This window comes from Thunnus albacares, chromosome 18 (genome assembly GCF_914725855.1).
Source record: "Thunnus albacares chromosome 18, fThuAlb1.1, whole genome shotgun sequence".
Taxonomy (NCBI): Eukaryota; Metazoa; Chordata; class Actinopteri; order Scombriformes; family Scombridae; genus Thunnus; species Thunnus albacares.
This window is the reverse complement of record NC_058123.1, coordinates 25,346,138-25,370,002: the sequence shown is the minus strand read 5'-3', so window position 1 is coordinate 25,370,002 and position 23,865 is coordinate 25,346,138. Positions and strand designations below refer to the sequence as shown.

General features: G+C 37.4%; 2 protein-coding genes across 3 annotated transcripts in view; one reads left to right on the top strand and one right to left on the bottom strand.

Annotated features, from left to right (window-relative positions):
- Positions 1–8,603, top strand: part of c6 (complement component 6) — a 29,690-nt gene extending 21,087 nt beyond the window's left edge. For both annotated transcript variants that reach the window (XM_044332814.1, XM_044332813.1), the window contains 11 exons: positions 560–803; positions 3,000–3,122; positions 3,238–3,404; positions 3,546–3,771; positions 3,966–4,134; positions 4,484–4,595; positions 5,575–5,707; positions 5,888–6,082; positions 6,317–6,404; positions 6,568–6,812; positions 7,493–8,603. In XM_044332814.1, coding sequence (XP_044188749.1) covers positions 560–803; positions 3,000–3,122; positions 3,238–3,404; positions 3,546–3,771; positions 3,966–4,134; positions 4,484–4,595; positions 5,575–5,707; positions 5,888–6,082; positions 6,317–6,404; positions 6,568–6,812; positions 7,493–7,674 — 1,884 coding nt within the window. In that variant the 3' untranslated portion in view covers positions 7,675–8,603. The remainder of the gene's footprint in view (positions 1–559; positions 804–2,999; positions 3,123–3,237; positions 3,405–3,545; positions 3,772–3,965; positions 4,135–4,483; positions 4,596–5,574; positions 5,708–5,887; positions 6,083–6,316; positions 6,405–6,567; positions 6,813–7,492) is intronic.
- Positions 8,604–8,915: 312 nt separating this feature from the next.
- c7b (complement component 7b) lies at positions 8,916–19,705 on the bottom strand. Its single transcript, XM_044332815.1, has 18 exons — positions 19,255–19,705; positions 18,863–18,924; positions 18,486–18,561; positions 17,553–17,694; positions 17,292–17,436; positions 16,282–16,420; positions 15,190–15,318; positions 14,745–14,988; positions 14,399–14,512; positions 14,082–14,248; positions 12,910–13,138; positions 12,218–12,389; positions 11,753–11,840; positions 11,347–11,479; positions 10,701–10,892; positions 10,285–10,381; positions 9,981–10,162; positions 8,916–9,369 (listed from the first exon to the last, which is right to left on the bottom strand). Exons 1-18 carry the CDS (start codon positions 19,258–19,260, stop codon positions 9,197–9,199), a joined length of 2,490 nt encoding a protein of 829 aa, XP_044188750.1. The 5' UTR covers positions 19,261–19,705; the 3' UTR covers positions 8,916–9,196.
- Between the last annotated feature and the right edge of the window lie 4,160 nt (positions 19,706–23,865).

Here is a 23,865-nt window from a genome sequence, read left to right as displayed (position 1 = left end):
CACACACACACAGACACACACATGCATCTGTTCACATGCACACAGAGTGTACGAGTGTGTTTTATTGAAATATGTCTGTCTCTGTGTGTTTGCTTTCTTGGAAAAAAAAAATCTGCAGTTATCTTCAGATATTCTAAATGGTGCCTGAAACAAGTCAAATATTTACAGATCTTTTTCTTTGTTTGGGTTTTTGCAGGAAATGCATAACCTTTTTCTTCACTTTTTGTCAAAACATAATTTTCATGATTAAAAGTGCACCAGAATTTGCTAAATGCTAAAGTATCATTCAATAAAATGAATGCTAAGTTGTTAGAACAGTGTTCCAGAGGGTGGTGCTGTTCAGTTAATTTAATAATTTATTGATTAATTGTATACAAATGAGGATAAGTACATTGTGAATGTTTCATGTTTGGTGGAGACTAGAGAATTCATCCATACTGAATCCATCTTCTTTATGACTAAATTGCCAGACTGAAGCCTGGTTGGTGTCTTGCTACTTGCCAACAAACTAGTTTCCCTTCTTCTTAGCAACAGTCATTTCCTATCTTTCCCACCGTAGGACTCCTCATTTTTCCGGGTGCACCAGGTTCTTCCTGTGTCCACATTCAAGGTGAGGGACCCAAGGGACCTCGCCCTGTCAGGGCCTTTCCTCCAGTTCCTCCATGCTCTTCCCCTCGACTACAACTATCCCCTCTACAGGGACATCTTCCAGCGCTTCGGGACACACTACTACAGTTCAGGGACATTGGGAGGCCACTATGACCTGCTGTACCAGTATGACCGTGAGGAGCTCACCACTTCAGGTACAACAGCAGAACCTAGTGGACAAATCAGAATGACACTCTGGGACACAAACCAAACCGTTATGTTGTCAACTGTCAGCCTAAAGGTAAAATATCACAAAAAATCTATGATATTAAGAATGATGCTTTTGGTAGAAAGATTTGGTTCACAGGCCGTGTTCAACTGACAATTGCATTCAGTCAAAAAACTCAGCCTCTATTCATTTCAATGAGGCCACTACATTGGCACAATGCAGAGGCTCTAGCAAGAATCATAATAATCTAATATTTTTTCTGATATAAAACAGATGTTATTTTGCAAGCATATTTTGGAAAAGTTCAGTTGAAGATCCCCTCTACATATGTTTTACGACATCTAAAAACACTCTGCCTTGAAAGGAAACTTGTGTCTCAGATGGTTTTTCCACACAAAAAGTTAAATTACAAATTATTAAAATGACATCTCCTTCTCTGTCATTGAAAATTCCAGAATCTGTGAATATGCAAATAATTTCCATTTCAAATTTAATGTCTCTATATCACTGAAAAGTTCATTCTCAGTGTTTGTGCACTAGAGGCTTTAAGTTTCCACATCACACTTGTGTAAGTTGCATACTGGACCATGACTGGCTTCCAAACAAGCTGTAATGTCACAAATCATGCTCGTATGTACACGCCTTTAACTCTGATTTAAAGTGAACACAACAAAACTTTCTTCATCAGCAGATGAATGTGAAAACAAATTGTGCACATACATCATTCTGCAGAGTGAAGCTCAATATTTAAATATTTTAAATAATGTTCCCTCACCTCCACTGTGACTTCAGCACTCCATACCACATGTCATTTGTCACATTCACTACAGCAGGGATAAAATTAAAACATTAACATTAACATTGTGCCTTTTATCTAGCAGCAGGTTGTCTTTTTAGGGGTTCAAGCCCAAAGGGCTGAAATTGTTTTTGTGCCGTTTTATTATTTTTCTTCTTCAAAAATGTTTTCGCAAATTCCCGTGAGATAGTTAATACAAGAGACATTAGATTTTTCACATTATTGGAAGTTGTGTGCAAGTGCTGCCCAAGAAATATGACCCCAATCGGCCTGATGGTGGCGCTATAACAATGAACTTTACATTTTGGCCTATGACTTTTGAACTGTAAGTCTCACAAACAAGATTCTTTTTTCCTGGATTCTGTGGGTCCAAGTGACAAGTCTAGACAGGTTTTCCATCATTCTGAAAAAAAATTATGAAAAAAAATTATGAAAAAAAAAAAAAACCAACATATTTTTGACATCTCCTCCTAAACTTGCAGGCCCAATTGCTACCAAAATTTCTGTGGATCATTATTGGACCAAGCTTATCAAAAGTTGCATAAAGCTTGTTGATATCTTATTTAGTTTTCAAGATATTGACCACTGAACTTCAAAAAGGCTTGTCTCAGCATGTAAATAGACCAAAGTCAACAACCATTGGACCAATCATCACAAGACTTGCAGGATATGTCCACATAAGTACCTGAAAAACACCCTGAAAGTTTCATTCAAATCAACCACTAGGGGGTGCTACAAATGCAAAAAAAAAAAAAAAAATGAGCGCGGCAGAATACAAATCAGACTATAAATCAGAAATTGTTTGTCCAATCATTACAAAACTCGCAGAATATGTTTCATAACAATGTTGAACCACGTGTGTAAAAGAGTCTCAAATTTGGCCATAAACATTTAGCCAAACATCACCAAACTTGGTGGATATTTTAATTATACATATACATACATATGTATGGATGTATATGTATAATTATAACATGAATATAACATGATATTCATGTTACAAGAGCATTTTTGGAAGGTTGATTTCAGATCCTAAAATGGAAAGGCTGTTGAGCAAAAACTAATAATATTGTTAAATGCCACAATGTTCTAGCAAATTCTTTTTAAAAATCTCACATTAAAATATTAAAATAAGGGCAAAATCATAAAATGGGTTTAAAAGACACAGGACATTCCTCAGAAGTTTGGGTTGTAAAACTGTTGGATCGCAAGAAACCCCAAATCAGTGAACAGTCATTGAACAAACAGAATTAGACAGAAAAGTAGTTTACCTGTTATAATTGAATATGACCAATTTACAGGAGGAACCATATAATTGCATCTAAAGTTTTTTGTCAGTTCCTTTGTTTCCACATCATGATGCTTTACATTGTTCCTCTCCAACAGGTGATACAGAGGAGCGCGTCGAAGGCTGCCTGAGCAAAGACACCGCCTGGACCGTCATCCTCTACTCCGAAATCAGCAGTGTAACCAGATGCAATAACAACAAGATGACTGAGAAATATCAAGGTTTCTTCTCAAATCTGCCAGGAAGCCCTTTTTTTCTCTCCCTAATTCTGAAGAAAACACTAATTATCACCATTTCCTTTCCTTCATTCACTCCTAAAACATTTGTTTTTCCCAGGCTCGTACATTCAGTCAGCAGAGAAGTCTTTCTCTCAGGTGAAAGGAGGTCGAACTAGAGAGGCGGCAGCTCTGGCCTGGGAGAGGCAGGGACCCGCCCCAGACCGAACGTCCTACAAGAACTGGGCCAAGTCTGTCCTCGACAACCCTGCTGTGGTCGATTACAAGGTTGAATCTAGAGCTCTTCACTCAAACATCACAGAAACATCTTCAGTCTGAACAAAATGACCCCATGCAGAACGCTCAAATCAAAGTTAAGGGTCGACAAAAAAGCTGCTGTTGTGTTCGTGTGTGTGTGTATTTGTCCAGCTGTTGCCCCTCATTGATCTGGTCCGGGGGATCCCCTGTGCTGCCACAAAGAGGAGGCACCTGAGGAAGGCCCTGCTGCAGTACCTGGAGGAGTTTGACACCTGCAAGTGTGCTCCCTGCCCCAACAACGCCAGGCCAGTTCTCTCCGGCACAGAGTGCAAGTGTATTTGCCAGACCGGCACATTTGGTGCAAACTGTGAGACACGGGCTCCAGACTACACTTCAGGTACACGGTGACTGCTGCAGAACACAATATGTTCTGTGTTCAGGTGGTTTAAGTCATGAGAATACTACTGATTGGTGATGAATGAAAAAAGGTTAGGGTAAACAACAAAATAGATATCAGCCTCATAGAGTGGCGACCATGCAATTACAGTTTTAACTTTGACTAACCAGGTGTTTGATGTGTGATTTCCACAGAGGAGGTGGATGGTTACTGGAGCTGCTGGGGGCCATGGAGTCACTGTGGAGCTTCCATGAAGAGACATCGGACGAGGCGGTGCGATAACCCAGCTCCCCTGAAAGGAGGTCAACCTTGCAAGGGTCCTGAAAGAGACGAGGAGTCGTGTCACATCTCCCTCTTCGAAAAGTAGGAGAAGCTATTTGCTTAAAATAGCAACAAATAATCCATGTTCATTTACTGAAATATGATAAATAATATCTAGATAGAGTCATGACAGTTTTTATGTCTTTACAGTAATTTATGAGTTATACATGCCCATTGGAAAAAAAAAAATTCAATGTTTTTTTTTAAAACCAAGTACTTTAACTCAACTTTGCATGCTGATCAAATTTTTAAAAATTGACATTTTCAACATTATCACTGTTTTTACAATGATATGTGCGTTCAAATCGACAAAATGTCTTGGTTTTATCAGTCTTCCTACATATGTATTTAACTGACTTACTGTATGTTCTGTTCCTTTTTTTGTGTCCAGACATGACACCTGCGACAATGATGATGACCTCATTGTGGGCTGGGTGGATAAGCTGCCTCCTGGTGTGCAGGGCTGTCTGAGGCCACAGAGGCCTGCCAACAGCTTCCTCAGGGTAAAGACTAAACACAGCAGCCTGTAGTCAGTGAAAAGTGAAATATTGGAATGTATGAGAAAGAGAGACAGAAGCTGTAGTTCATTGCTAATTATTCTGATATGTAACTGCCTAAAATACTGAGAAATACTGACTTTTCTTGTAGTCTTTGGATGTGGAAGCTCAGTACTGCAGGGAAATAAATATATAGATGAAACGTTAAGAATAATAAATGTAAAAAAATAGTCATGAGTATATGGAGTCTGGTATGAGCCACCAAAATAACTACAGACCTTTTAATTAATTAATTAATTAATAATAATAAATAATAAATAATGTATATGTATGTATATTAAATAATGTATTAAAATAAGAAAAAAAATATATTATAAATATATATTATTCTGTTATTAAATGCTGGAATTTTTATGAATGTATTTTAACATCACAAAATTAATTAATTTCAAAAAGCCTTTTAGATCAATGTTTTGTTATTTATTTACTTGTGTCTATTTGTCACACTCCATAACACGATCAATTACACAGTTTACTCCTGATTTAACATTTGCACTTGTAATCACCTTGATTAAATTAAATGGACAGCTCTTTTTAATTAATTGAAGTTTAAAAGTTAAATGAAGAGCAACTCACAGAGCTGCAGCAGGAGCCAAGTCTCTGTTCTGGTGACACACTTCAGAGTCAAAATTATGATTATGTTTGCCATTAATTATGACTTGGTAAGTCAAAATAATGACTATGTGTCTCAAAATAATAACAACAAAAATAACTCTTTGTCTCTCTTAATTATGAATGATGTCTTATTATACTAGAAGGATGAACAGTTATGACAATAGCCAGCCATTATTATAAAATACCACAGTATCTCACAGTAAAGGATATACAGTAATGTAAAGAAGAAGTGAAAAAATGAACAGTAGATGGTACAGTATTTATATCCTTTCTTACTCTTCTTGTTTTTATGAATTTTCTCCTTTGACAGAAAGCAAAGCAGTATTATGATTTTGGTGAGGATGAGGAGTTCCAGTGCTTCACTCAATTTCACCTGCAAGGTTTCCAATACATCAACTGTCTGCCTGATGGGACATGGACTCAACCACAAGGAACCTGCGTCAGTAAGTTTGCTTTCTCACCAGAATAGTGATCTAGGAACTCAGCCACATCTTTGCAATTACTGCATCTGTTTCTTCACCCTCCATAAACACAAGTAGCTGGTACGATTAACTTGCTTATTCCTGCAACTTTTATCTACACTTGTTTATTTAAGGTTCAGATTTGTCATCTTGTACTATTAGGAATGTTCTGCCTTCCTCCTGAAATCCCTGATGGGATGACGCTCTTCCCCAACAAGAAGCTGTTCAGAAGGGGTGAATCAGTGGGTTTTGACTGTGACGAGAGAGGCCTACAGCCGCTGCCACGAGGCTTCTACAAATGTGGCAGCAGTGGCGACTGGGAGCCTCCGTTACCTGCTGACCTACGCTGCACTAATGGTACAGTACACTACTGGAGAAACTGGAGACTGGTTTAGGCATATTACTTCTGAGCTCCCAGTCATGGGAAATTAGGAAGAACACATACTTTTCATACAGACGTGTCAAAGAGGAGCTCAGTAACTTAAAGGAAGGGAGACTCTTGTTATAATGTTGTATCTGGTCTAAGTAAAGTTAATTTTTAACTACAGTTTTAATACTGAAATCTTGTTCCTGTGTATTTCTTGTATGTAGAAGAACCATTTGAACCTGAGACCCAGTGCGGTCCTGGACAGAAAATTCAGGGCTCTCAGTGTGTCTGCATCCAACGGGAGAGCTGCCTGTAAGTTTTTTAATCAAATTGTCCAAATCCATACAGATATTGAACTTTAATAAGCTTTTGTGAATACTTATCATAAAAAATCTTTGTGAAATGAATATATGGGCGACTTCATATATACCAGCAACTGACTGATCTGTGTGTGTGTGGTTGTGTGTGTGTGCAGTTCGCATGCAGAGACTCTCTGTATCCTGAACTTGGACCTCAACGTCACCGTGTCGATGTCCCTCTGCTCCTTCCACGCCGGTCGTTGCCACAATGATCCACTCTTCTTCATCAGTGAAAGCTCCTGCGACACGGTCGATGCGGCTAAACTGGAGTGGGCTAAGTTCAGAGCCGAAATAGCCTCTAAGAGCTCTGTTCACGAGCCCTGCGATCTTGACACCTGTTATGAGTGGGAGACCTGCTCTGGTGAGTGTGTCTGACATCAAATCATTTTCACATTCAGCATTCAGAATTTTTTTTTAGGAGATCCATATTTATTTGTATTAATAATTTGCTGCAGAGTATATATTTCCATTTCTTTACAACTTGGGTCTTATTTTTGTATCTTTTGCTTTCATTCCAATGATAACATTTTAACCCTTATAAAGAGTGGAAAATTATGTTATTTTCTTTAAATGATATATAAAGTTGAGTTAACTACTCAAATAAAAAATACACAAAATTCCATAAACAATTGCAACGAAGGCAATAAGCTAAATCAACTGTTTAAAGTTCAAGTGTGAAACGGCCAGCAGCTAGGTAATGAATTAAGCTAACTTTGAGTTGATTGAAAACAGCATCTCCAGCTGACTCATTTTAAGACAAAAAACTTATAAAAGAGGTCTAAAATGTGCACAAGTGTTACATACATGATATAATTCTAAAAGACTCAGGCTAAAGCTGTCCAGGATTTAGGCAACATTTTTTTGTATTTCACTCTTTGGTTTCTCTTAAGGAAACAAGGCATGACACTGCTAATGATGGGTATACTGTTACATGGAAAACTAGTGCAGGTGTCATTTTACATTAAAAAAAAATCTGGTGAAGTTTTTCCTTCAGACTGAAAACAAATTCACTTCTTTATGTGAACTTACATTTGTCTTCAGCACATAAGAAGTGTGAGTGCAGATCTGCTCGGAACTGTCGCAGAACTGAAGAGCACATGTTCTGTGTGAAGCTGACCAGGACCCAGAAGACCCGCAGCTTGGACCTTTGTTCTATGGCCGCCCTCAAATGTGCTAGCTATCAGTTTGAGCTCCTCAGTGAGGGCGTCTGTGAGACCAGATGATGCTATTAAAGCTTGTCTGGGCTACTACACTCAACCTCTGGATTCATTTAACTGTGGTGAGTTGAAAATAATTTCTCACCACTGCCAAAAAACTGTGAAATAAACTACATAGCTGTATATACATGATTTACACTAAAGGTCAACTATAAATATTGACTGTTTCTTTTTCTACTGCGCTATGCAGTCGAACCACAAGTTTAAAGACATTATAGAGATCTTGCATTATGTTATACTTTAGAATGTGACATTATATTCATAAAAGAAACCTAGACTGGCAAGCAGGTATACTGGGGTTCAAGCACCCAATGCAACTCAAATCGAAGGCACACCTAACTGGAGCAATGGGAAAGTCAAAAACATTACTAAATCAGGCTTAAACCGGTGGTTGATATGTATATGATGGCAGTGTGAGACCATGGAAGCATATATTCATTTTCAAAAAAGTGAAGGATAATTAGGTTTTCATACAATTTCACAAAATGTGAAATGAGTAATTTGGAATGGAAAATCTGTGCCACTTACTGTCAGATTTGGAATACATTTGGCATCATACTGCAGGACAACCTGTATGGGCATACCAAATTTAGTGAAAATCCGATTATGCTTCACTTCTAAAAAATGTATTATATCTCATCACTTTGCCTTCCATGGTGTCATGCTGCCATCTTGTGCCTTTTTAGAAAACAGGCTCTGAAAGTGATTGACATCTGATCTTCAGGACATCTCACTGTTAAGCCTCTTTCATTGCCACCTTAAATCTAACCAGAGCTTTTCCTAATAATTCTGTTAACCTGATCTGACCCCGTTTTGAAGGACGGAGAAGGCAGCAGCAGTCACTCAGTCAGTCAAGTCTAATCACAGGCACAGAGTGCAATAGTCACACTTGCTAAATGTTCTTCACATGATATAATAAAAATTTAAAATCATAACACTGTCTGGTTGTATTTCTTAAGGAGATTTTCACTGCAGCTCTTGCTCACCATTCAAGCTTGAATGTTTCAACATTTACTATTACATTCATTTCAGTAATGTGCACGTGACATCCTGATACACGAGATACAGATTAATGTGAAGCCAGAGACTGCTATACCAAAAATAAATATGTTATATACAATGACTCAGATAAAATGATAGACTCTTCCTCCTCTGATTAAATAGCATCAAATAGGCCCAATACCAACACTTGAGTGGAGACCAAAGAGGATGCAGGTAACAAATGCAAAACTAAGAGAACCAAAATGTATTCTGAAAAGTGTTTTATTAATTTCATATTACAAAAACAATCTATAACAATGTTGTCAAATGTTTAAAACAGAGCCTTGTGTTTATTTTACGTGCAAATGTCTTCAATCATCAGTCCTCCATGACAAATATAAAAAGGAAAGTTGAGGAACATATTTACATCATTCAAATGTGAGAAAAAAACATTTGTTTCTATTTACATTTCAGTCACTGAAGAGAAATAATTTCCTGCTTTAGATACATTGTGAGAACGTTTAGTGAAATAAAACAACAACCATTTTTATTGCGGACAAGCCTCAATACTGATTACATTGACCTGCTCCCCAGCACACCTTCTGGCCCCCACCTCGCATTCGGTCATCGTCAAGGCGACGCTGCCATCACCAGAGCTGACGCACAGGGGGGCGGAGTCTTTAGGGCATTCCGATGCAGTTTGGCATTCACATTTTCCCGCTGATTTTAGAATTGAAAAAAAAAAGAATGATTATATGTACTGAAGCAGTCACACACACTATTATTAAATGATTAAATGACAATTCTGTTGTTTTAAACTTATTTTGGCACTTTTGGGATTCATTTCTATTGTTTACTCAGAGATCCGGGGACATTGGCAACATTGCTCAGAAGAAGTTCAACAGAGCAAAAAACCGGAGCAGTCAGATGATTAGACAGGTTGGAAAAAAACCTTCAGGCTAGACAGACTTATTTGAAAGAAAACAATAAGGTGAAAGGTAAAATTATTCCCCAAATTCAGTTTACAGACCAAATATTTGGTTCAACTTTGACCTGCTGCACTTACCATAACTTTCCTGTGCAATCAGGGATTATTATGACTTTTCCATTATAATAATTACTAATAATTACTCTATGTTTGGCTAATAGGTGAAGTCTGATTGTTTGTGTTTCTTGTTCTTTCTGATTTCGTTGTAGCAGTGTTGCTGTGTCCCCCGATCTCAGCAATTAACTTGGGCAGTGCAGTGTTGTCATTACACTTCAACAAGAATAAAACCTAATGTGTAATGAGAAGGAAGGAATTATCCTTTAAAGGAGTCTAGCAGACTCACCCTGACAGATTGTCCCTGGTTTGCAGTCCTCGCAGGTAGTGGATGTCTCCTTTGGCCAGTTACATTCACTGTCACTGGCCAATGTGAAGCCCCGTCCCAAACACCGCAGAGCTCCAAGCTGACAAACACCAAGTATACGGGGTTGTCTTGAGCCAATTCTAGCACACAACTCCAGAGAAGTCCTAAATGAAGACAACAGAGAAAACACAGTATTTTACTGATTTCAGTATTTATAAAACTTAGACTTATAAGACTTAGACCTTGTGAAGAAAATGCAGAAATAATTCACAAAAATCATACTTACGAGCACTGAGATGGCGCTTTACACACGCAGTCAGTTTTTCCTACCTTCTCCCACAATTTACACCTCAGGCCAGGTGGAGGAGAGCGAACTGTGGGCACTGAGAAGAAAATACAGAAAGCAGGATTGGTGTGTGCATACTCCCCAGTGACACAACCTTAATTTGGATTTGGATACACAATCTAAGGTTTAAAACTTTAATTTTTTAGGTGAAATTGAAAAATGTCCTATAGAAGAAGAGGTGTAACATTTTGAAAAGTGAGCTCTATTATTTTTCAACTATTTCTTTAAATTTTGGATAACTGTTGAGGTGATGGAGCAGGGGATATATCTCACAGTGTAAAAATATATGTAAGAAGTCAACCTGTTGAGCGTATGAGGCTTTAGAGCAGTGACATTTGTTTCTGAGAATAAATTACCTGCGTTACAACGAGCGTCTGCTGGAGAGGGAGACCACTGCAGACTGGGACTACATATGATCTCTGAAACCTCACCGTCCAGCACTGACCCCGCGGGACAGGACAGGGACACTTGGTCTCCAATCTGATAGGCTGCTTTGGGGGGCGTAGCTATAACTTCTCTGTTGAGGGGAGGAATCCCACATGTGGAACCTGGAACAGAGAGGTGTTGTGAGTAAGAGGAAGTGAGGAAAATATAACTGTGATTCCTAGATGACAACAACTTTAACACCAATCACTTTTGACTTGGAATGACTCGATATTCTCTCAAAATGAATAAATATAATCAAGTTATAGAAAAGTGTACAGTGAATAAACCCTTCATTTTCCTGATAATGGATATACTTTGAATTGATTGGACAGCAGAGAATTACAAAGTAAAGGTGCTTTGGCAGCGCAGACCAGCAGACATATAATGTCTTGTTTAGAACTTGAAACAAAAAGTGTAGGACATAGATTTAACGTAGGAATTGACTCAAGACTTTATAGTCAAGACTTGAAACTTGTCTCTGTCCCACCTCTATATATATTTATAGCCATTTTAAGATATCATGTTACAGTGTAAGACCAAAAACATAACCTTCCTGTTACTGAACTGAAGACGTACTTTGACAAACCATCGCTCCAGTCACCCACTTCTGGTTTTCACTACATTGAGCCACAGCGCTTCCACGGAGGTAATGACCATCTATGCAGGAATACTCCACCCGGTTTCCAACCAAGTAAAAATCTCTGGGATTCTGAAAAAAACATGACAGTAGCTCCACTCAAAAACATGCGCTTAACCACATGCCCAACTAGTTGCCATACAGTAACTAAAAACAACACCAGCTGTGGTTTTTATAGTCTAACACTGATGCAATAAGGCATCATAGAAATTTCAGAAAAAAAACAGAACAGAAAAAATTATTTTCCAATCAAGTCAAGAGTTTTATATGATTTTACAAACGTTTCTGTCTTTTCTCCAAAGTTGATTAGTTGATTAATGGTGAATAGCAGTTAAGCAAGCTCACCTGAATAAATCCATTTCTGAGGTTTGGAGGTGGTCCACATGTCTTTGGTGGAGTCACAGACAGACTGAAGCACTGAGGCTCCATCATCCTGCACACAAACAGTTTACAGTGAGAAAACTGAAACACTATAGATACCTGCTGCTTATTAACCACCTCTGATATTTGAGAAACTAAAGTGTTTTGATTAGATTGAATTAGATTGTATTGGGAGGACTGATTTGGTCACTTTCAATTCTATAATTAGAATCAAGTCACTAAGGTTCTGAAAAAAAAGTTTGCATTTTCTTTGTGGTTGTCAAGATAAACAAGTAATTAAAGCATGTGCACTTGTTATAATGTAGTGGCAGAACTTTTCCATTTTCTGGTCCCAACAAGGTAAACCATGACATCTTAGGTAGGTTAGTGTAAGCCCTCCTCCTCTGTCATCCTACCACACGACAAACAAATGTGTGTGTGTGTCCTTACTGCAAGTGCTGGATATCTGAGTCCTCACAAGGCTTCTGCTCCATCTGCAGTCCGGGACAGTGCTGACCACCTCTTCTGGGGGCGGGGTTGTTGCAGCTGCGGGACCTTGACCTTTGACCTCCAGAGCAGGATCCCCAGGAGGACCAGCAGCTCCAGCTGCCATGGATCACCCCTGAGAGGGAAAATGAGAGTTGTTCTGTCTTGTTTGTGAAAGGGCGTGCATTATCATGTGATTCTGCTACATTACATTTTAAACTATGCTCAATTATTTTAACCCATTCTTTAAATTTTTACTAAACCTCTTCCAGATCTTGGTGTTAGTCCTACTCTTAACTTTTTAACTCCAATTTAACTATCATCACTAATTAACTTTAAATTGACAGATGAGACAGATTAGTTTTAGTTGAGATAGTTCTTAAGGTGCTGCTACTGAATGAAATCTAAATTAAGTCTCACCTTTAAAAAAAAGAGAAAAAAATCTATTGTATATACAGAATATGTATGTATTTGCTTAAATGTAACAAACCAAATAATTCTATTTAAATCCTTAAATTTGTGCTTTGTTAGCTATGTTAACATTAAAATTGTGCAAAAGAACAAATTTTGAATTAAATCTGGTTTAACCATTTTTAACCCAAACTAAACTTTTTACCTAAGCTGTGATTAATCCTTAGATTCTTCTGGTTGTTTACCTGGTTGCTCTCCAATCACAGCTCCCCTCTCACAGGCTCGACCGGAGGTTCCAAACCGGCAAACACAGCGACACTCGGTGCCCGTCAGCAGCGGCTGGCCGTTGTTCTGGCAGGGCCGGCAGTGGCAGGGATGTTCCTCTGCCATGTACTCTTCTATGGCTCTTTTCAGGTGGAGCTTCTTCAAACCTGCACAATGCACCTCCTTCACCAGCTCATACAGAGGACGCAGCTGGGGAACAAGTTTACAGTTAATTAATGTGCAGATATTGAAAAGGTGTTTAAAAACACCCTAAACAATCCAAAGAGCTTGAAGTGTAATTTATTTTTGCCTTCCCAGAACCAAAAAGACAAAAGCAAAAGTGTAATGAATGGATCAAACTGTTTGTTTGTTCGGCCAAAGTACTTTAAGCCAGTGAACAAGTTATGTTAGAATAAAACAGTAGTGTGACTTTAAATGTGTCATCATCCTATATTGTATTCTAACATACTATATACTGTGGCTAAACAGCTGGACCCTGCAATACAAAAACCAAGAATCCTTATTTACATGTCCTCTACCAACCCAGTATGACGGCAGTTCATGAAATAGTCACAAAATTTAATCTATAGATTTGTGTACACGGACACGAATTTTCCATTTTTTTGTGACACAACTTTCAAACTAAAGTATTTCAGTATCTTTCGTGCCTGCAGCACGTTTGTTTTTCTGTTAGTCAGGACTCAGGAGCACAGAAGCTGTATTGTTTTTTCTCATTTGTTATTCATTTTTCAAACTATAACCTCCATATTACTCAACATTTTACTATGAAATTTTATCCTTGTATTTATTCCTTTATTTTATCAGTCTGGTGGGTGGACTGGATGACCTGCTGCCTAGAAGTATTTTCCTCTGTTGATTTTAATGATATGCTCAACATTTCTCAACACAACACAACACTGACCCAAAAATCAGCATTTTACCAATTGGGGACATGGCTTCATACCCTGTGAAATAAACCAACATCTTTACTTTTTCTTAATATAGATCATCTGGATGCAGTGTAATTACTAGTTCGGCTGTATTAGATATTTGATGTATTCAGTAGATATATCTTTTTTGGATCCTATTTACATTACATTGAATCAGTCAATAAATCAAGTACTAAGATACAGCCAGATGCTGATTGTCATACCTTTTGGTCTACGACTTCAGGGAAGTCTTTAACAGATGAGGCCCAGTTGTCATAGACTTCTCCGTTTGCTTCTGGGGTTTCCAGATCCAGAACACTCAGAGCGCCGATGAAGGTTGTATCTCCACCGACCAAGTTGACTTTAATGGGCATCTTGTTTGTCTTGTGGCCTGCAGATAAATGACAGTGGAACTCAGGCTGGATTGAAAGATTGAGTAATTTAATTTCCTTTTTTATTTAAATCCAAACTGACAAAATGAAATTGCATTACAGAGAAATCAGTGTGCTTTGAAACTCTAAATATGAAACTTTTCACTCACTGTTGCTGGATGATAAAGCCTTTGTCAGTTTTTCACAGACGAGTTTGGTTTTCCTTCTGAAGAAACGGCGTTTCACCTTTTTCCAACACCTCTGGTACTCAATATCTGTTGTACCTTTACACAAACAAGACAGGAACCACAGATATATATAGAGGTCAAAGTGCTAAAATGATCAGCTGACAGCAATCTTGGTGGTTTTTTCCTCACGTCACATGAGGAACCAAAATTAATTAATTTCTTTATATAAATTAATTACCTCTAAAAGAAAAAGTTAAAATGTGGCACTAAACTAAAGAACATAAATAGCTACATAAATAGCAACAATATTCACACCAGTAGTTCTTACTGTTTGAATCGAATGCCTGGCTGTCCAACTCCAACAAAGCTTGGTATTCGCCTCCGAGTGAGCCCTCGGAGAGATAGTGTGTGCCGTATGTCTGCAGCAGCTGGCGGTAGGCCGAGTAGTCGTATGTGACTGGCAGTGAGGACAAAGCTTTCCAGAAGCCTTCAGCTAGAGTCAGATACTGGGGGGCTGAGTTTTGGAACTGGGCCAACACCACTTTATTCTTCAAGATTATGAGTCTGTGGGCCTGGATGATAGATATGAAAAAATATTGTTTCCTGTAAGATGATGAGCGGAAACTTTTAACCCAACTAATGTCAGAGCCCAAGCACAACAATGTCAGGTCAATCTGTCAGTTTGTTCAAACACTTTGGTCTTACACAAGTCAGAAGTCTCAACATAATAAATGATTTGTGAAGCAGATCAGGTTATAGAGCTGCTTCATCACCTTTGTCTCACTGAGCTCTTTGTGGAAGGTACGACGGTCGTGTCCCACCAAGGCGTTGGCCTGGATGTGCTGCATATAGGACCAGGAGCTGTCATAGGATTCATCGCTCTCGTCATTGTCTACTTTCACCTGCAGCACAAAGCAACAAAGTTCAACATTTGGTTTCATCAGAGAAGCTCTAATAACTTTATTTCCACATTCACCGTTCATCCTCATGAGTTTACATATTCTCTTGTTTTACCATTTTACCCTTTTTTCTTTCAGCCATTTTTGTTTTAGTGTCATACTTGTGGATTTCTATTTCTATAATGTATTTTAGCTTTTTGTTTAAAATGATTACTAGCCTCCATTGTTTCATTGCGTTTATGTTTTATTTTTCTAATAATTATTTTCCTTTCATCATTCAAATTTCATGTAACTTTAAACTTGTAACCCATGTAAATGCACTATAAAATAGTGTGATAAGATTACAAAGGTGGAGGTTTGTTCCAAAGTGTGGAATAACACTTTAATTTACACTTTGAAAAAAATACATACAAACAGTCAGTAAGGAAGTAAGTATGAAAATGTAAAGCAGTTCATATTAAATGATTCACTGTCTAACATTCATACTACATTTGCTGCGAGAGGTCAGCAAGTCAGGACTTTAAAGTCCAGCATTTTTAGAGAATCTAACTTCCGTATCGTGACGTATTTCTGAGTGAAACAGTATAGACAATCAGGACATTGGGAGGACTTTTGATTTGAACGTTGAAAAATGGGCATATCATAATGAAGCTCAGGGCTGCTAAAAATGGAAGATTGATTGATGTGTGGATGTCATGATATTATTGGTTGTAATTGGTTTGTTCAAACCTACATAAGCACGTCATATTTTGTTTTACAGGAAGAAAACATGATTGGTTTTGATATAGAAAAACAAAGAAATTGATTTATTTTTTTGTATTTTTTGGCATATATTGTTAAATAGGTGCACAATATAACCATGGATGTGATCTAAAAGGGTTAAAAAGGCATTTTTCATTTCATCTTGACTTGCCACAAATGCCACATATTTGTGAACATGAAATATTAATTTTCTGTTGGACTCACCTCAAAGTTGTACCTGAGGACGTTATGTGGCAGCCTGTAATAGACTTGATGGTCTCCACTGAATACTTTCCTGCACTGCCCTCCAAAGCTCAGAGTGTTGATCACACCTGCTCTCAGTTTCCCTGTTAGCACATCGTACCTGTAAAACATGACATAAATACCCTTTTGATGGACTTGTCTAATATCCAAATCTTGGAAGCAAACAGTAGTTTGTGTAAAAGCTGAACAGCCAACAGTGGGGCTATATTTTACCATGTTAAGTAAACAATGAATAACACAGGTACAATTGATAAGTATGAATTGGTGACTGTAGAGCTGAAAGATGCTAAAACGCTCTGTAGAGCTGCAGAGTTGGGTGATAATTCTCTGTTGGTTTGTCACTACAAATAAGCCCTTTCACATTACTCATAGTAATTTCATCCAAAATCATATTGATTAGTGCAGCTTTAAATAATAGTTTTATTAAGTAACCTTTGTTTCAGAGGTAAGAAAACCTCAACCTTAAAATTGCCTTGTAGTAAGGCAAGGCAAGTTTACCTTTCTAAACAGTATGTCATGTTGTCCACTCCATATGTTCGGATAATTACAATGATTTTTAAAAAATAATCTAATATTGTGTTTTTTTTTTTTTTTTTTTTTTAAATCTGTCTGTATTTAACAGCCTTTTTTAAATGGTCTTTAATGAATCCCATAAGCCTTATTTAGACCAGTATCATCAGTTATAATGTACCAGTGATGTACCTACCACAGTCAGATAAATGTAGTGTAGTAAAAGTACAATATTTATGACAGTGGAGAAAAAAAATAATACTCTTTTTCAAAGTAGTGTATTTTAGTAAAGTATCAGTATCTCAGATTTGTACTTAAGAACAGATATTGAGTAACGGTACTTGGTGATTTACGTCCCACCCCAAACATTTGCAAGCAGAAAAAAAGCAGTTATTTAAATTTATTACTGTGATGTTACAATTCAGATGCAGTTTCCTGGTGTTGGAGTCGTAGCTACTCACCCTCTGCCTGTGAAGTCAGAGTTGGGAGGCGTTTTGTCAAGGTCACATGAGTACTGGCTGCTGTCTTTATCACAGCTTCTCTCATCCAGACCGTCCTCACAGTCCTGGTCTCCATTACACACCAGAGAGTGGCTGATACACTGACCTGCATCAGGGTGCATGGGGACATTTTCATTGTTATTTAAAATAGAAATTCATAGTGATGTTATGAAAAAATAGCTTTTGTTGAATATGATGTACTGTATGGAAGCAGCATCATACCAGAGGTACAGCGGAACCTGTCCCCGCAGCCTGTTTCCAGGGGACATCGTTTCTGTGGGACACAAGGCTGTGTTTGTGTGGCTTCTCCTGAACATGGCGCACCCCCAAACTGGGCATACACCTCCACATGGCGAGTACGCACCTAAGAAGGAAGTGATCATAAACTGGAGATGAAATAAAGAAGTAAACAACTGAGATGGTTAGCAGAGTCTGAATTTATACCAGTCATACCATCATTTGAAATAGCAAGATCAATTCAGTTCACCTTTCAATTATTATTTTCATAACTCTGACATGCAAATTTTCTCAGTTGACCAATAGCTCTACAGTACTGAGCTTTGAGGGATTGAAAAATTGAGAGTCCAAAAAAGAGGAGGATATCACATTAACTCATATTGCATCTAACTTCATACAACTCTACTCCACAAAAACAACAGTTTGCAGTGAGTGGGACAGGAGTCTGTGGTATTAATACACCTTTTGAATAAACTGTATTAATTAATTGTCTGGTTTGATCAGGGTGTTAGATTACACACAAAGTACAATTTATTTTGTGCATAAAGGATTTGTATAACAGGGTCAACATTCTGAGCATCAGACACCACTGTAAATTTGGCAGTTGTTTTAATGATGTGTGTGTTCATATGCATTTCATTAAATTGTGAGAACAAAAACCTATTCCCACACACTCACACTGTGGAGACCCACCTCCCATCTGAGGACAAAGAGGAGGCCCTCACAAGGTTAGCCATTTGCAGTGACTGAGACTTTTTACGTTTAGAGTTAGACTTATGTTAAGGTTAAAGTTAGGTTAAGGGTTGGGTTTAAGTATTGAACGATTAGGGTTACAAATTAAGAGTTAGAAATGAATTATGATAAATCTGTACAATGTCCTCATAAGTAGAGTGAAAATATGTGTGTACCCCAATGTACCTTTGTTCTGGTGCAGCCGTCACACTCAGACCACTCTCCGTAAGACCCCCATCTGCAGTTTGCAGGCTGCTGACAGCTATAGGAATACACATTGAAATAATTATAACATATTCATGTTATATTCATCTTTTGAGAATTCACTGGACATTCATCACCTATCTTTCAGCTTAAAATAAATAGAAAAGTAACAGGTCAAGAAAGCACCGCCCTTTGACAACAAAATAATAAAAAAGCAGCATTCTCATATACCTCAAGAATATGAATCATATATGGAAAAGAGAGAAATTATTCACCCCATTAATACAGTATTATTCAATTTGTAATACTGCAGTGAGATGTAAAGATAGTCTATGAGGTTCGTGTGTGTGTTCACCTACCGAACTGGAGATAGAAAGACAAGCAATGATGCTAAAGAAGACAGAGCTGCAGTCAAATCCAGCTGTGGACAAGAAGCAAAAGGATCATTTACCCAATGTTAATTGTGAAAAAAAATAAAAATAAAATAAACAACAAAAAAACACAATAAAAACTGTTCAGTCCTTAGTCAATGTCAAAAACTAGTATTAGCACTTATTGTACTTTATCACTTATCACAACAAACTGGATGAAATTGTTTTATTTTGGCATTCAGCATTTACAATGAATGAAATCCAGCTTCTCTAAGAAAGTCTTTGTTCATTGTGATCAGCCACAGATTATGCCAGAACAATACTGTCACATATTTAATGTAGTTGCACCAAATATGAGTAGTAAATGTGTTAGGTTTTACCTTCATGATGAGCTCTTCAAAGTTTGGCCTTCTCGTCTGGTCCAGCGCTGTAACACTCGGTCATATAATCAGCAGCAGGGTGGGGGATTACTCAATAGTACCCCCAGTTCAGGAATTCCCCCGCTGGGGAAACTCTCATCAAATCTGAACTACCAGATTTTTTGGCATCCACACAATGAGTCAGGAACAGAGACTCAGTGTTCTTTTCCACAGCTTCAGTCTAAACCCAGTCAAACTTTTTTTTCTCTATTATCTGAGCTTGTTTGTTTTTGACAAATTTGTTTTCTCTGAGTACTGAGCGGCACAAGACTAAACGTGATGAAATCTGCCTGCAATAGGAGCAGTTGCGTAATAATTGTTTACCATGAGTAAGGACATCAGAGGCTGAGTCTGCATGATTGGGACAAAAGGTCAAAAAAATCCCAATTTGACCCATTTTTGAACACATATGACTCTATTGCTGTGTAAATACAACATGAGTGTGGAAATACCATCTACACTTGTAGTAACAACTTTCTGTTTATTCCAGCATGCAAGTATGAATTCAGTCCACATGTCACATTTGTAGACAGAAATACACCATCTTAATTCAGTTGTTTATGTTTTGTTTTATGTTTTGAAGTTATCCTAATTTTTTTATATTGTTTTATGTGTTTTATATTTTGAAATATAAACTCAAGATAAAGCAAGAGGCTACTGCTTTGTCCCCTTGTTTCTATCCATTCATTTTTTTCACCATTGTATTCTCAGTCTTAGTTTTAGAGTTTTTAGTGAATAAATTACCCTCCAAAATGCCCTCTTACTTGATAAAATTTCTCATCAACTTCTACAGACATTCAGCAACACACAATCTCAAAATATGCTGAACAAATGTAGTTTTAAGGTCTTTTGAAATAGTTGGTTTTTAAGTAGGTAACAACAAGGTTTTACAAGTAACATGTAAAGGTGAATATAATGAATATATTGCAAGAAAACACATTAGAAGTAAAAGAACACAAGAGAGCAAAATACCATCCACGTCCTTTAAGACACTGACAAACCCAGCATCAAACCACAGACAAAAACCACAAATGCAGACACACATTCCCAGAGTAACTACTGTAATCATAGGCCTGAAAAATAGGATCAGTTTTCAGGTTGCTCCTGAAATGGAAGCAGCAGTTGTGACAGCTTGGGACAACAGGAGGTTTGTTCCAGAGAACAAGATTGAAAAATCCTCCTCACCAGATCTGGATCTCATCCTGGGTCCAGTTAGAAAACCACCACCTGATGAGCAGAGAGGCCTGACTGGACTGAAGCCAGTGAGCAGTGTGGTGTCATGGGCCTGCAAACATAGTTGTGGTTGCCCACTAGTGGTGACTTCTGGCACTGACTGTATCTCCTGGTTTACCTATTTTTATTACAGGTAAATCTGAGAATGTGTTGCACCTTCTTCCTTTCCATTCTAGTTTTGGGACATTCATAAACATCTTGTGTTTATGTAATAGCACTTCAGCTCTCAGAGTTTTTCTTGGTTCTGAGTTGCCCTCTAATGCAGAAAAATGTCTTTTTGTACAAGAGACAAACTAGCTGCTAAAATTGAAACCCAGTCAAGTCATTTTTATGAGAACATTTTTATGTGTGTGGCCCATATTTCCTTCACAATCTATACATCATATGACACCATCAGGGCGCCAGAGCTGTGTCCAGGGCTGGTGCTAGCACTGAACACACCAAGGAAATCTGATCTGTAATATTTCTGGATTTGGAATTTATAATAACATGAAGAGGAGTTTACATTCAATGATTATTGACATATTACACACATTCAGTTTTTTTAAAGGTTTTTTTTTCGATTACATTTGACTGCTGTTATGCAAAAAACTAAATAGATTACATTAAAATTGAGTGAAACATATTTAGTATTCTTCACCAGAATTACATACTTGGCACAGGACTACAGGAAGGTACAATTTTATAGGAAATATAACTGAAGAGTAAAATGCAAAATTTTGTGATTCATTTAAATACCCCCCAAAAATGTCTTTTTGGGTTGCTGGATATTTAAAAATCCCCTCCAGACATGTATTAAGACTCTGCTTGGAAGTCTTAGACAGAGAGCAAGTTGTCTTTCAGAGTTTTATTGCAATAAGCAGTTCACATTTGCAAATGCGGCTCCCCCAGTTTGCTAGGCTGAAGAGATGCTGTATGAAATTCAGTGTCAGTATTTACAGCCGCGTGAATCACAATTATCCCATATTCGTCACTCTTAATAGGTGTCTTTTAATTAATACACTGTTGCCCTTTGTACATTCATAACTTTATCTGCACCAGTGTCTTTATCTGCTGAGTTTATAGGTTGACGGCCAGCTTTGCCTTTGTTTGCATCTCTGGTAATTGGCAGTTGATCATGCTCATATGAGAAAAATAAGACACAAAGTCTCACATTCTGCACTCAGCCATAAGATAGTATAGACCTAATATAAGACAGTGCACATAATATTAAGACAATAAATTATAAGAGTAAAAATATCCATTACAAACAATAAAGGGTGTCTGATATGGTTTTTCCACAAGAAATGTATAATTATCTTGTCAAAACCCTTGAAATGGCATCTTCTCCTTCTCCCTCATTAAAAATTAAAAATCAATTAAAAAATCTATGAATATGCAAATATATTCCATTTCAGAGGAGAACCTATGGTGGCTGTGAAACTCGCGAAAAATGCGGAAGGCCCTCTTTAGAGCCAGTGTTTGGTTAGTCCATTCTGGGCTACTATAGAAACATAGCGGTGCAACATGGCGGGCTCCATGGAAGAGGACCCGCTCCCTATGTAGATATAAAGGGCTCATTCTGAGGTAACAAAATACAACAGTTCTCATTTTCAGGTGATTATACACTAATTAAAACATACTTATGAATATTACATTCCATTTCTACTAAGTCCATTCCACTAGATGCAACTAAATCCTACACACTGCACCTTTAAGTCACACAAGAAAAACAGGATGGCCTGTGTGTCTGTGCTATGCGGAGCATGTGGAGAGTGTGTGGGTGGTCCATACAGTCTGTGGGGTGGTCTGGGGACACAGGATCAAAAACAAGTTGTTGCTGACATGTGAGTGTGTGAGACTCACATGTGCCAGTGACTGAACGTACTGAAATGTGACTCCACTGGCTGGGAAATACTGTTCTAAAACTGTGGAGGAGCCATTCCACACATAGACATAAGTTGAAGTTATGCATTAGAAGAAAAATAGTAGTTTAGCTTAAGATAAATGGAGTGATTTCTATTTATCCTTTTTTAGGTTGACCATAGTTTATATTCCCATTAATTTTGGTAAATGGGACATAAAATCTTGTGCTTCACAATACGATTTACATAAAAACATATTTATTGTTGTTACTGTTTATATAATACAATGCTGAGATAGTGATATTTTACTTGAACATTTCTACTTTGTGAGACTACATTTCACAAGAAAACATTGAACATTTCATTTCATTACATTTATCTGATGGTTGTATTGACTTGGCATGTCAGAGTATGAGATAAGCACATAAAATGGGATCATTTGTGCATGAAGAAGTCAGAGCCACCTGAACCAGAACAATAAAATACTTTATAACCAACACATCACGTTTATCATTTATATTTAGCTACACTATACTTCTTATACTGGTTTAGATTTAATATGTCTCCTTGTAATTGAATATAATGGATTATTGTTCAGTTGCAGAACAATAGAAGCCACAATCTATGAATATGTGAAAACTAAAGTCTCGTACCAAAACAAACAGGAATGGAACATATGTTCACTCTCAAACTCAAAAAAAGATCTGTTGAGCCTTGACAAGAGCTACATCTAAGTTCTGAATGTTTTCTACATCACAGGGGCAAAACTGACATGTATGCTTTTTCAACAGGTCACTGAGAAATACAGTTTTTATTTTGTCTATGAGTCAAATGTGTTAGAGAAGGCCAAAGATTTTAAATACTTTTTTCTACCACTGATTTTATTCCTATAATAGAAGTAAAATAATTATTTTCCTCCTTATTTATTACTATTATTTAACTTACATTTGAAGGTCATGGTATAATTTAATATTATTCTATCCATATACATGGGGGGAAAGATATGTTCACTGTGCTGCACTGTACACAATAAAAACTAGCCAAAACAGGTACAAAGGACAAAAGACAAAATATACAAAAGACAGGGTAAAATAAGATGAAATTAAATACTGACGGCACAGTTTCTTGTTGCTACCAGGCAGGGAGGGTCAGGTGAGTTGCATTTTGGGAAGTGTAAGATCCCTCTGTTTTTGGAGTTTGAGCCACTGGGGACTAAAAGTTAGTATAACTTGGCTTCTACTGTTTCAGTTTTGACCATTCTTTTAAAAGTATGTCTTGTGAGACTCCCAACATCAAGAAAGTGCAATACTGCATCCCTGTAGTACATTATAGACCAGATGAGTCATAATATTAAGTAAATAAATAAGTAGGTAATAAAATAAACACATAAACTGATGATACTTCCTCACTCATTTCTCAATTTAATGCATTTATATTTTCATTTGATATTTATGTATATATTTATGGATATATTTCAACACTTGGTTATTTATTT